Source organism: Sinocyclocheilus rhinocerous, unplaced genomic scaffold (assembly GCF_001515625.1).
Source record: "Sinocyclocheilus rhinocerous isolate Xijiao unplaced genomic scaffold, SAMN03320098_v1.1 scaffold581, whole genome shotgun sequence".
Classification (NCBI taxonomy): Eukaryota; Metazoa; Chordata; class Actinopteri; order Cypriniformes; family Cyprinidae; genus Sinocyclocheilus; species Sinocyclocheilus rhinocerous.
In genome coordinates this window covers 167,207-180,371 of record NW_015624201.1, presented here as the reverse complement: position 1 = coordinate 180,371, position 13,165 = coordinate 167,207, and the positions used below count along the sequence as shown (strand labels likewise).

Here is a 13,165-nt window from a genome sequence, read left to right as displayed (position 1 = left end):
AAACATATTTATTCTTCTTATTATTAACTGTTAAAAATAAATAATTAAGTAATAATAAATAATACAAAATATATAATAATAAATAATACAAAATATTTTGTATCATTATACATGTCTTTACTCTCCTTTTTCATCTGTCCTTACTGAATAGAAGTATTAAATTAATATATTTATATACTTATTCTATTCTATTCTATTTCTCCTTGAGATCCTAAGATTCCAGTGTGTAAATAAATAAATAAATAAACCTGAATTAGTTTAGTCTGTTCTTTCTTTCTTCCTTTCTTCCTTCCTTCTTTATTTATTTATTTACATCCCCACTGTGCCATTCATTCCTTACACCGCTTTTGACGGTCCTACAACTTAACTTTAAACTTTACAAATGTGTCTCAAAACTCTTCCATTGTGCTCTTTCTAGCTGTTTTTCATATAAGCACCACCATTCGATCAAGGTTCGGTGAACCAGCATAATTATTCAGGGCATCCTTGAGATTAGCAATCTAGTCATTTACATAACCCTCCAACTAGTGAACTATTTTGAAAAAAAGATGTAGTTTTGCACATCTCTAAGTGTGCTACAGACAGCTCAAAGTCTCCCTCTGCTCTGGCACTTCACATGGTCACAATCTGTGACTGTAATTCAAGTCAGAGCCGGTCCCGCTCTCCTCCTGCCTGGCGCTCATGTTCTTTTTCAACTTTACAGCTCTGTAATTGCGAGGCAGCAATGAGGCCATAGAGGCATCTGACTTGCCTGTGTTTTAATTTTATTAGACCACAGGAAAAACATGTTGTTCTTTCAAATGTTCAAGCTTTCCTTGATTGTGATTATACAGTCTTGAAATGCTTCTTTTCCCCTGGAACCCTTTAGTTTTTTCTTTTCGTCTATTTCTCTTTGTTAATGAATCCAGATGGGCTCAGTCTGTTTCAGTTTGCAGCCCCGCTGCACAAGCTCCTTCCCTACAGCACTCTGATAGGGGAGGAATTATTGAAGTTTTATAGTGGCCGCAGTTTATGGAAGCTATGATTTATAATGTCTGGACAGCAGGCTCATTTGACACTGTGTATCTTTCTCAGTGTTCACAGCGTGAACAGATCAACGTTGTCTTAAAATCAAATAGAAAGCACTGAAAGAATGTGACAGCAAAGAGCAAAGTGATTATGTTTCTGAAACCAAGTGAGCAGCCTTATTAGGGAGCATTTTATGGCATCATAGGTACACTATTGGGATGTGTCCTAATAGTTTTTGATACTATTTTTTAATTTGGATTTTATTTTTATATTTTGTTTTCACTTGCTTTTCATTTAAATTTGTTTTGTCATTTTTACCTTTTTTCATTTTATTTTTCATTCATTCATTCATTCATTCATTCATTCAGTCTGTCTGTACAGTTTTATTCATTTTTATTGATTCATTTTAGTTTAGCTTTAGTTATTTTAGCACTTCAAGTTAAACTAAATGCGAAATGAGAAATCTTGTCTTGTCCTGAAATCATTTCATTTTAGTTTATAATAACAGTCCTGGTCCAAAAGCACCCCTATACCCTTATATTGTGCATTATTTGAGGGGACAAATTTGTAGTGATGTCTGCAACCATAGTGGATATTGTCAAGTGCATTCTCATTCCCATAAATCATCTCAATTAAGAGGGTACAACCAATGAATAAATTCCACAGTCTTGCCAGAAAATGGCGAACGCAGCACTTCTTGTGCCCTTGATGTCTAAATTTGCTCACTGGTTGTCACTCACTCATTCAGTGGACTGTATTAGTGGAGTGATGTAGGGGATAGTGAGTGAGGGTAGAGGAGCGATTTTGGATACAGCCTCAATGTTAAGGATCCAAAAGGTTGTTGTAATGATTACTCTGCCGTCTAAGATACTGTACCTCCTTTTGATCAACTTCTAACACAGCACTGTAAGTATCCTCCACAGAGAAGCAAATCACAGAATTAGCGACAATTTGCGACAAGCTGAGGTAAATAAACTAAAATGGCGGACAAAGTGGAAGAAATGTTGATTATAATCTATGCAGTATGGCTAAATATTAATAAAACAGTTCCAAGAGTTTGACTGTTTTATTCAATACTTGCTATTTTTTATGAATTTCAGTTTTGAGTTGTTAGCTTAGCACCATGCTAATGCCAAACTCTACTGAAAACAATTGTGAGCCAAATCCTCCATGCCTTTTCTAATTGTGTGGCAGCAGATCTTTCAACAGGATGTTCACTCAGTTTTGGAACTGTGTATATTTCTCGGCTTTCTCCTTGTGAACAGATCACCTCTGTCTTAAAGCCAAAAGAAATCATCAGTTCCCACAAACCTCCTAGAAGAAAGCAACAGCGAAAAGAACCGCACAATTATGTGGGATACTGCAAGAATATTCAGTTACGAAAAATGCAGAAGGGAGGGAACTCCTCAGTAGAGGAGTGAAATCAGAGCACTGCGTTTACAGGTGTGGCTGACAATTATTATACTTGCAAGTATGCTGCAGTGCAGACGTAAGCATTTGTAAATAATCTTAGTGAAGTGCTGTCAAGATAATGGCATTCTGCAGAACATGGTCTCAAAATGTCCTCCACATGGCTCTGCGGATGTGGGACAGAGGCATGGCATTAATGTGGGTGCTGACCCTCCTTTCTTTCTCCCTGCCCTTTTCCTCCAAAAACTCCACACGCCAAACAGAAGAGGCAAACCGCAACAACGTATTTCAAGAATGCATGAATGAGTCATGGAAAACCTTCTGTCATGCCATGATCCAGCTAAACACTTCCACGCAGATCAGGGGCCAAAATTAACACTTGCCAAATGCCAAACGCAAGTCAAAATTGGCTTCGGCTGTTGACTGGTAACATTATAAGGAACTGCAACATTTCATGGTTTAAATCCAATTGTAAGAATGATATCTGACCCTAACTGATGTAATGTGAGCGATTCTAAAGAGCAATTCTGTTATTTTTTTTATTTTTTTTGTGATACTACTTGATACTGCAACATACACTACTGTTCGTGTTGAAGACATTTTTTAACGTTTTAATGTCTCTTTTGCTCACTATGGCTGCTTTTATGTGATCAAACATACAATAAAAACAGTAAATTTGTTAAATATTATTACACATTAAAATAGCTATTTTCTATTTGAATATATACTTTAAAAGGTAATTTATTACTGTGATGCAATGCTGAATTTTAAGCATCATTACTCCAGTCTTCAGTGTCACATGATCCTTCAGAAATCATTCTAATGATGATACGTTTAAAAAAAAAAACAGTTGCCTTATATTTTTGTGGAAACTGTGATACTTTTTTAGGATTCTGGCTTAAATAAACAGCATTTCAATTTGAAATAAATGGTATGATTCAAAAGTGAATCATACAAAAGTGACATCATATATACTTCAATTATACATACTTCAAAAGTGACAGTTAAGACTTTTACTGTCACTTTTGAAGAATTTAATGTCATTTCTGAATAATAATAATAATAATAATAATAATAATAATAATAATAATAATAATAAACATGACACAAAATCACATTTAATTTTGTGACTGTGAGATAGAGATTGGCCCCTACCTATAATATATGATCTTGCAATTTAGAGCTTAGCAATTCATTATAAAATCATTAGAAAAAATACAGGGCAAATTATAGTTTCCCAGCTGTTAAGAAATATTTAAGACATGGTACTTTTTTTCAATTCACTCATCATTGCCAGTTGTGCCAAAAAGTTAATTTTGCACATCCCGGCAAAGCAGTATGAGACTTGGAATTACTGAAAGTTAGGCCACATGCTTTTCCGGTTTTGTTGACTTTGCTGCAAATCTCTGCCCTGCCCCGGCACGACTGCCAGGTCGGGTGAATCGGCCCGTTAAAATGGCAGAACCGTCAGGTCTCAACACAAACGTTTTACAGCTCTGATGAGGTTGAGAGCCAAGCAGAGAGCACCGTTCTTACATGGAGGGCAGCTTGCGTGTGCTGTCTCCCTTGGGCTGCGGAGCACATGCTGGCTCTGTTTAGATGGATTGGGCTGCGCTGACAACCCTCGGAGCCCCTCGTAAATGTGCTCTCTGCAGGCCCGACTCACTAGATTGGCCGTTCACACATCCATCTCCTTGTTCTGGCTGTGTTTTATAGGACAGTAAAGGAAGCTGGATTATTTGTCTAAGAGCAAGAGTAGAGAAGAACAGAGAGAGGGATTACGATCTTCCTGGTTTTGGTTTCTGAAACAGCCTGAACTGAAAAACTCAATCAAAAAGACAGAAAATGAGGGTGTAGTGCTGTCTCTGTGTGAGGAAATGAATACCATTGCAGTCCAATAAACTGGAGCGCTTAAGACAAAGTATGCTTCTTTGTACTGTGTGCTTTGAAAGCAAGTAAGAATTGTGAGTGGGAGTGTGTATGTCTAAAGGGATTAATAAATTGTTAGAGGGTAATAAGGCCATAGGAAACAACAGACAATAATTAAAAACAAATGGCCTCAATATTCTAAAATAAAAAAGTATTATGTTTTCAAGGTTTGTTAAAATGTTCTTCTGAGACTTCAATGAAGGACTAGAGAAGAGAAGTGTTAAAAATAATGTTCTTTTTAGCAGCATCATATGACCCCTTTAAATCCATATTTACTGCCCATCAGTTTGAGGGGCCACAAATCTGTCCCCTCAAGGTATCCTTGTCTGACCAAAACACATTTAATAGAGTGAAGCTGTGACCTATCAACACTAAAAAACCTTAAACCCACAACAAACTCTGATGCTTGTAGTCAGGGTCATTCTAACAATGTGATACATTTTTATAACCCCATCTATATGTCTTGGTATATTGGAAAATTTTAAACTCCGAAATCTGAGCGAATGTTGTCATTTTATTCAGGTGCTACAAAGTAAATTCTGAATAATAATAATAATAATAATAAAAAATAATAATGAAAATATTTTTTTTATTTTTTTTTTTATTTTTTTATTTTTTTATTGGAAGTTCAACAGACATAATTTATTCGAAATAGAAATAGTCTTTACTGTCTCTTTTGATCAATTTAAGTGCCACTGCTGAATAAAAGTATTCATTTTATTAATTTAGTTAGTCATTGCTCATTTTCTTTAATTATTAACATTTAATAGGATATAATGAATGTCTGGAATAGTCTTTTATATAGAAAAAAAATACTTTAAATTATAACAAGCATACATTATTCATTTTCAAAAGTTAACAGGGATGACCCACAAATAATGAAAATATTGTTGAAAACATGAATGTTGAGTGACTCAGACAGGGAAGACAACATAGAGCCTGTAGCACTGTATCACTCTGAAAGAAGATGCCTTTCTTCACAGATAAATCAGCATCTGTTCTTCGACAGAAGATGAAAGATCTGCTGAGTGAAAATGCAGTCCTCTCACAATGACAGTAAGGATTTTATGAGGTCTCAGGCAAAGTCAACTGCTCCCTGTGGTAAAAGGGTGCAAAACTATCAATCCCTAGCCTTTGAACCTCTAGTAGTCCAAGTAGTCTTTGCCTACTATTTCATGACACCAGACCCCAAAGCCTGTAATCTGTGGACCAAAGCCTACTCTAAATCATCCGACAGGACCTGTACCTATCACTCCACAGCCGGCACTGAACTGACAGAGGCCTGAGCCCCACAGGGCTAGAGAACAGAGACACGAGTCTTCACAAAGGAAGCCCACATGGAATGAGAGGCAGATGGCCTGCCGTTCAGCATCCCTCTGCTTTAGTAACCTGAGGAGTCGTGACCTTCAGTCAGCCATACTAGAGGCCAGCACCTGCAGAATGATATGTTCACAGACAGCTGTGATAGTGCGGGATGAGCAATAAGCTTGCAGAGGCATTAAACAGTTCTTTTCTTCCTTCCAATTGGAATGTTGAGCTTTGTTGCACATCACTGAGAGGAAATTGAATTGTCTTCGTGAATATGTCTCAACCCATCTCAGGGGACCATTAAAACATTTCGCTCAATCAATGGAAATCTTTGATGACAATTTGTTTCTGTTAAGACGTGGCTTTGAATGAAGTGACATTTTTGGGAATTTTGTGTTAATGTCCCATTAGAAGACCCGGGAGAATTAAATGGATAGTTCACACATTGTTCTGAGCCTCTATGATGATCTTTCTTCCATGGAACACAAAAGGTGAATATCTGAAGAAAATCCTGGCTGATCTATTCCATAATGAATGGGGAATGGGCCTGTCATGTCACGCAATTCAATAAAATGATCAGAAATGTTAAGATGTGTGCTATATCCCAATACTCCATGCTATATACAACCCAGGCTCATTGGAAAAATGTGCCAACATTTATGCAAAATGATATTAGGTTCCTTCTTGTTCGTTTCGCAACTCTTTCAAAGTGAAATGTCCAGTGAGTGATGCTAAAAGTGTGTTCAGTTTTATCCTAAAGAAATGAACGTGAACCTGGCAATGTTGTATTTCATTCGTTGTACATATTATGGCAGTTTGGAAATGAAATATCTGGTGAGTGGCGCTACAAAATGTACCACCAACCCTAAACCTAACTCATAGTGTTAACAAAAGCAAATGTGAGACAAAAACACATTTTATGAAGCAACCACAGCATTTTAGCTTGCTTTTACAAGACTTTGAACTATGTCATTGTGACTCCTGTTTCGCAGGTATCAAAGCAATATGCTGTACAAGGTGCGCTACCAAGCAAGTTTACTACATCAGAAAAGCCATACATATGGAGCTGGTTATGTGACACAAACATATAGGTCTTTTTAAAATTTATAATAAATACATTGATTTGCCCCTGTAATCATAATATGTGTGAAAAGGAACAAAAGTAGTTGGTATTTACTGCCTCTAGTGGAAAAAAAGCAGTGAATTGTGTGTATAGGAAGGTTTTCACAAAAGTGTAGGTAGAGGTTTTTGCACTGAGCTTAGGATGGCTATATATAATGACAAAAGTACTGACGCAACGACACATTGAAGCCATTTGACATAAACACCATTGGTTCTGATTTTTATTTTGATTTATTGAATTCCTTTTCTCACATAAAGCTTTGTATGGCTTTGAAAACAGTGCTTGAATCATATGGACCTCTTTTATAATACATTTTTGGGCTTTTTTCATGAATTTGGAGCTTGACAGTTCCAGTCCAAGTTCATTTTAAGAAAAAAAAGATTCAGGATATTCTTCAAAAATGCACCTTTTTTGTTTCATGGCTGAAAGAACATCATAGGTGTTTCAGATCTACATGAGTGCAAGCAAATGGTGACCTTTTTTCTCTGTTTTTTTTTTTTTTTAAAGGGTGGGGAAAATTTCCTTTAACAATAGAATATTCTGAGATGGGAGACTCACCTGCTTGGTTGGTAGTGATGGTGACCGCAGCATACTGGCGAACCGTGGGGGCCAGGGAGGACACTCCATTTTGGGCGTCGATCTCAAAGGTGTAGTTGGTGTGTGCCAGGAGGTCCACCACAGTTACTGTGGTGTTAGTGAGGCCGGTGGCACGGGGCAAGAAGCGCACGGCCCCTTGACAGGGTTCACACTGCCTGGGACCCGGCCAACAACGCTTACAGACCACGTTAAATGTCACGTCCTTCCTGCCTCCGCTGTCAGCCGGCCAGGTCCAGTCTAGAATCACTGATGTCTCATTAATCGCAGAGATCACATTGCGTGGGGCAGATGGAGGTCCTGAAGAAGAAGATATGTGATATAATATTTATTCATCATTTTTAAATCAAGCTATAAAAATATTGTACAACATGATGAAAATCTGTACTGACGTGCATATTCAACACTGACAAGGCGAACCAATATTGACCCAGGAAACCCATCTTTTCTTCTACCGTTTCTTCTGCACTCTTTAAAATAAAAGTTCTTTATTGGAATTGATGGTTCCATGAAGAAACTTTAACATTCACAAAAGGCTCTTTATAGTCGACCTCAGTTCTGTAGAATATTAAAATATTGTTCACATGATCAAAAAATAGTTAAGAACTGTTCACTGAAAGGTTCTTTGGGGAACCCAAAAATGGTTCTTCTGCCAAAACCCTTTTTTTTTCTCTAAGAGTGTAGACAGCATTGAGATTAAATGGAGATGAAACAGAGACTTTTGGATGCGTCTCAAATCAAAATTCAGTGGTCTCGATATGAACTCAAAAATTTCTCATCGAATCCACCAAGCTCAAATAATTTATTTAGTTATTCATTGATTCTGCGAGAAACTGTCTCGTTTGTCTTTTTTCAGTTTTTCCTAAGGGATGACAGGAGAAACATCTGGGACAAAGTTTATACTTAAATGAAACACAACTGAGAACTCCATTAAATCTCATGAGCTATGAAAGAGCAATAAAATTTACCCCTGGGGAAGTACGTTTACTTTAAAAAGTGTGGGTTTAATCGTTAAAGTCATCAGTTATGGATGGATACGGAATTTAGGCAGCCATGTCCTTCCCCTTGTTAAAATGTTGGCAAAGCCTCTAGAATTACTCCAGAGTTCAGAAGTGTCCTCACTGGATTGTTATATTAACTTTAAAAGATTGTCCCGGTAAAAAAAATAGGGTATGAAGTGCGGCCAGGGTGCTCTATTGATTGGAATAGCAGGCCTGCACAGCAAGCTGTTATTTGAATAAGTGACATACTTCTGCGTATATATGAACAAGAGTGAAATCTCAGATTAAAGTAAGGTGATGGACACCGGTTCAAAGCCAGTAAATAATTTTGGAATATTTAGCAAATTTAATATCTGACCTCTGGGTATAATTATACTAAAACTAAATTCCTGGCTTAAAAATGGTGGTGAAAGAAGAAATCAGGAGTGCAATGTTGGGTTGGTTTGATTTGACGTGAATTCACACGCTAAAGGCCCAGAGTTTAGAGATGGTTTCTGAGAACCATTTTGACAGACATTTTGTCTGCCATGTCCTTCCCCTTGTTAAAATGTTGGCAAAGCCTCTAGAATTACTCCAGAGTTCAGAAGTGTCCTCACTGGATTGTTATATTAACTTTAAAAGATTGTCCCGGTAAAAAAAATAGGGTATGAAGTGCGGCCAGGGTGCTCTATTGATTGGAATAGCAGGCCTGCACAGCAAGCTGTTATTTGAATAAGTGACAGACTTCTGCGTATATATGAACAAGAGTGAAATCTCAGATTAAAGTAAAGAGATGGACACCAGTTCAAAGCCAGACTGTAAATAATTTTGGAATACTTTGTGAATTTAATATCTGACCTCTGGGTATAATTATACTAAAACTAAATTCCTGGCTTAAAAATGGTGGTGAAAGAAGAAATCAGGAGTGCAATGTTGGGTTGGGTTGGTTTGATTTGACGTGAATTCACACGCTAAAGGCCCAGAGTTTAGAGATGGTTTCTGAGAACCATTTTGACAAACATTTTGTCTGAGAAGGAAAGTGGGGGGGATAGGATTTGATCCTACATTAAGAAATAGAACATTACACAAAGGAATCTCCTCCACAAATTCGCTCTGGAACATTCCAGAACACTCCCTGTTGCTTTCCCTTGATTCTGACATGACGATAAATCAGACGTTTAGCTTCAAGGTCAAATACAGGATTCACCACACTGGCCTTTTCAAAAGCACTTATAGAAAGAAGAGCAACAATCCTTGAGGAATAATTCACTCAAAATGTAATTTTATAATCACATTTGCCAGCTCTTGCGGAGGGGTAGACTGAAAGACTTTAACTGAAAGTCTTAAACATCAGTCTGGTCCTCACATGACAATGGTATGATTCAGAAGACATAGAATACAGCACATAACCATATTTCTGTCATGACAACTCTCGGAGGGATTGGCATGGTAATGTACATGACAATGTTAATGTATTTGGTCTTGGCGGATTAGATCTGCTATTTGAATGTTGAGCAGCGAGCTCATTGGCTACCGATACAGGAGAGAACCAATCAGCTGTGCCATGTGATAATGATGTCATTAGGTCAGATTGAGTTAGACCTATTGGACTGCGCCATCTAGAGTTTCATGCCAGAACCCTGTATATATTATATACCAGCACTTCTCAAACTTTTATGCTGTGTTTATGACAAAACTGCTTGTTTTCAAACTTTTATTAACAGAAACTAGGAGTCTCGCTATATTAAATTATTTAATCATGATTATTTTGTTGTTATTGTTCAATTTCGGTGATAGCAATTAAGCTGAAATAAAATATAAATATTAGATGAAAACTTAAAACTAAACTTAAAAATAAAAGCTAATTTAAAATGTAATAACTAACTGACTAACTAACTAAATAAAAACAAACTGCAGTGGACTTTCTTCTTAACATTTCATTTAGTGTTTCATGGAAGACAGAAAACAACATGAGTTTGAAATTATATGAAGGTGAGGATTTTCATATTTGGCTGAACAACCTTTCTTATTATTTTAACGTATAGTGGATTTTCTGTTTTACGACACCTTGATCTTTCCTTTATATAAAAAATGAGTATCATAAAAAGGAGGTTGTCTGTGTCAGCACAGATAAAAAATGCATTAATGTGCCTCAGCCTGCAGTGGCAACAGCATAAACCAAAGTCTCTTTTTATAGGATGGAGGAAAAAGTCGTTATATGTCGCTAGGTAACATCTTTGCCAGAGCATAGCGTCCTTTGATCCTGACATATAATAGAAATCACAGTGAGCAGGTAATGTTAACAGACTCGCTGGCCTGTTAGCGGGAGGATGTGAGGTGTGCCAGGGTAAGCCATCCATTATTCGGACAGGCAGTCCACAAAAGTGTGACTAGCCTTTGTTATTACCACAGACCTGAACAATCACCACCACAACATGACGAACCCATGAAATTCTCTCTGTGACATATGGAAGATGTTTGCGTCTGGTATTGGTACAATCAGAGCTGTGTAGATTACTTACAAATTGTAGTCAATTACTGATTACAGATTACATGATGAAAACTGTAGTAAGTAACGTAATCTAGGTTACCCATTTTAGGTAATGTAATCAGACTACTTTTTAGATTACTTTTAGATTTAAAAAAAAATAAAAAATCAAACTTGTTTTAAACTTTATAGTAAATGTACTGGATGAAGATGAAGACATAGTGTTTCACAGCTATACATCACCTATACATTATTAACTTGCATAATTTGTTTCATACTTGGTCTAATTGCTTGAGAGATGCTTTTCCCCTCAAATTCAAAAGCAAATTATTTATAAGATTTTTAGAAAGGAAATTTTAAAAGTGAGAAAAGAAGAATGAGGGAGAATCTAAAATCTAAATCTGAATAATTTACTGCCATTATGCGAATAATATGTAATCATGTAATCCATAAAAAGTAACTGTAATCTGATTATGAGCATGTTAAAATATAGCATACTCCAATTACAAGTACTTAGTTGTTGAAATCTGATTGCGTAATCCAGATGTACAGTACAAGTAATCAGTTACCAAGCACTGGGTACAATTATATACCATGTCTGCCGTTGACATTTTCCTCACGTCATAGCGTTACGCGATGAGGTCATAAAAAGGAGACACGTAGAAATAAACAGGTCCATTTATACGTACTAAAAACAGGCATAAATATGTATGCCTTTGAAACATTCAACGGTGATTAAATGCCGACCTTCGCTGACACAACATAGTACGCAACATAAACTGTAAATCTTACAAAGCAATAATTCACGAAGCAACTGCCTGTATAATGCAGCCATGACCTGAATTATATTCACATGCAAAAAACATCTCTGTAGAACTCAGAATGACCTTCCACAATTATTGCAGATAATATCGTGCGTCGTCTTCCTTTAATTGCAGTTCCGCTCTCAGAGCTGCACTTAAAGCGTATCGGCTCCACTGCCTGCATCTGAGCAGATTCTATCAAGATAAATGTACAAACTCGGGGGCTATGACAGTATGAAGTGGAGAAATTAAAGCCGTAAACTCCGTACAAGCGTTTTTCCGCTCACTGTACCCATCAAAGTCTTAAACTAACATTGGCAATGAGTGCTTAAGTGGAAATGAATACTCTGTATTGCTTCCGACAGCCAAAATAAAAAGCGACTCGCATGAGCGTGGCGTGATCCTACATGCTGACTACTTCGGATGTCACGTAAGATACACCCTATTAAACTTGGCCGCAGAATTCAATAAGGCTCTTGGTGGTTTTATGTGATATGAATCAGCACTGATAGCAATGTGGTGATTTATGGATAATGTGTTTTGGAATGCTTGGCAGTCGCTGCATGCATCTGTCTACCATCTGCGTGCTTCTCCATAAAAGAGAATGGGTTAGCTTGCTCCGCTGCGCAAACCCAAGGAGGCCCGTCGGTTGAAACGGTTAAAAATAAGCAAACATGGGCTATTCTCGGTGGGACAGCTTGAAGGCCGCTGAGGGAGTATCGGAAGCTTTGTCAGAACGAGCCAACACAAATTTATCAATCCTTGAACAAATACCATCCTTCAAAAAGCTCCGGCGCTTCTGAGGGCTGCACGGCGAACAGGAACGCTGCGTTTCAAGTAACATAAATAATTATCCGTACAACAACATAACTTCTAAATGCTTGTGGAGATTTTGCTGTCCTGCACTGTTGTGTTGAACATCTGCGCACGCCTTTGAGTTGCGGGTCACACTGACCCTAATTGGTTTCCATGCAGTTTGCCAAACAAACAACAACAAAAAAAGATGCATGATAAAACAGAAAACCTCTATTGCAGCTTGCACTGTTATTTTAGTATAACCAAGATACTATATGTTATACATTTGTTTAATATTTTGAATTTGTTTTTATGTTTGTATTTTCCATTTTCATTTTCATTTTATTTAAAGTTTTGTTGCTATTTTTATTCTTTTTTTTTGTAAATACCATCATAAATGTAGTTTTTATTAATTTTTATTATTTTCCATTTTTAGTTATTTTACGAAATTGAGAAATTATGTGTTGGCAACTAGCTGAAATAAAACTCCGACAGCCAAAATAAAAAGCGACTCGCATGAGCGTGGCGTGATCCGACATGCTGACTACTTCGGATGTCACGTAAGATACACCCTATTAAACTTGGCCGCAGAATTCAATAAGGCTCTTGGTGGTTTTATGTGATATGAATCAGCACTGATAGCAATGTGGTGATTTATGGATAATGTGTTTTGGAATGCTTGGCAGTCGCTGCATGCATCTGTCTACCATCTGCGTGCTTCTCCATA

General features: G+C 37.1%; 1 protein-coding gene across 1 annotated transcript in view; it reads right to left on the bottom strand.

Moving 5' to 3' along the window:
- The window catches only part of LOC107738584 (ephrin type-A receptor 3-like), a 151,014-nt gene that overhangs the window by 53,260 nt on the left and 84,589 nt on the right, over window positions 1–13,165 (bottom strand). Inside the window, exon 5 of the mRNA XM_016550351.1 lies at window positions 7,337–7,672. Coding sequence (XP_016405837.1) covers window positions 7,337–7,672 — 336 coding nt within the window. The remainder of the gene's footprint in view (window positions 1–7,336; window positions 7,673–13,165) is intronic.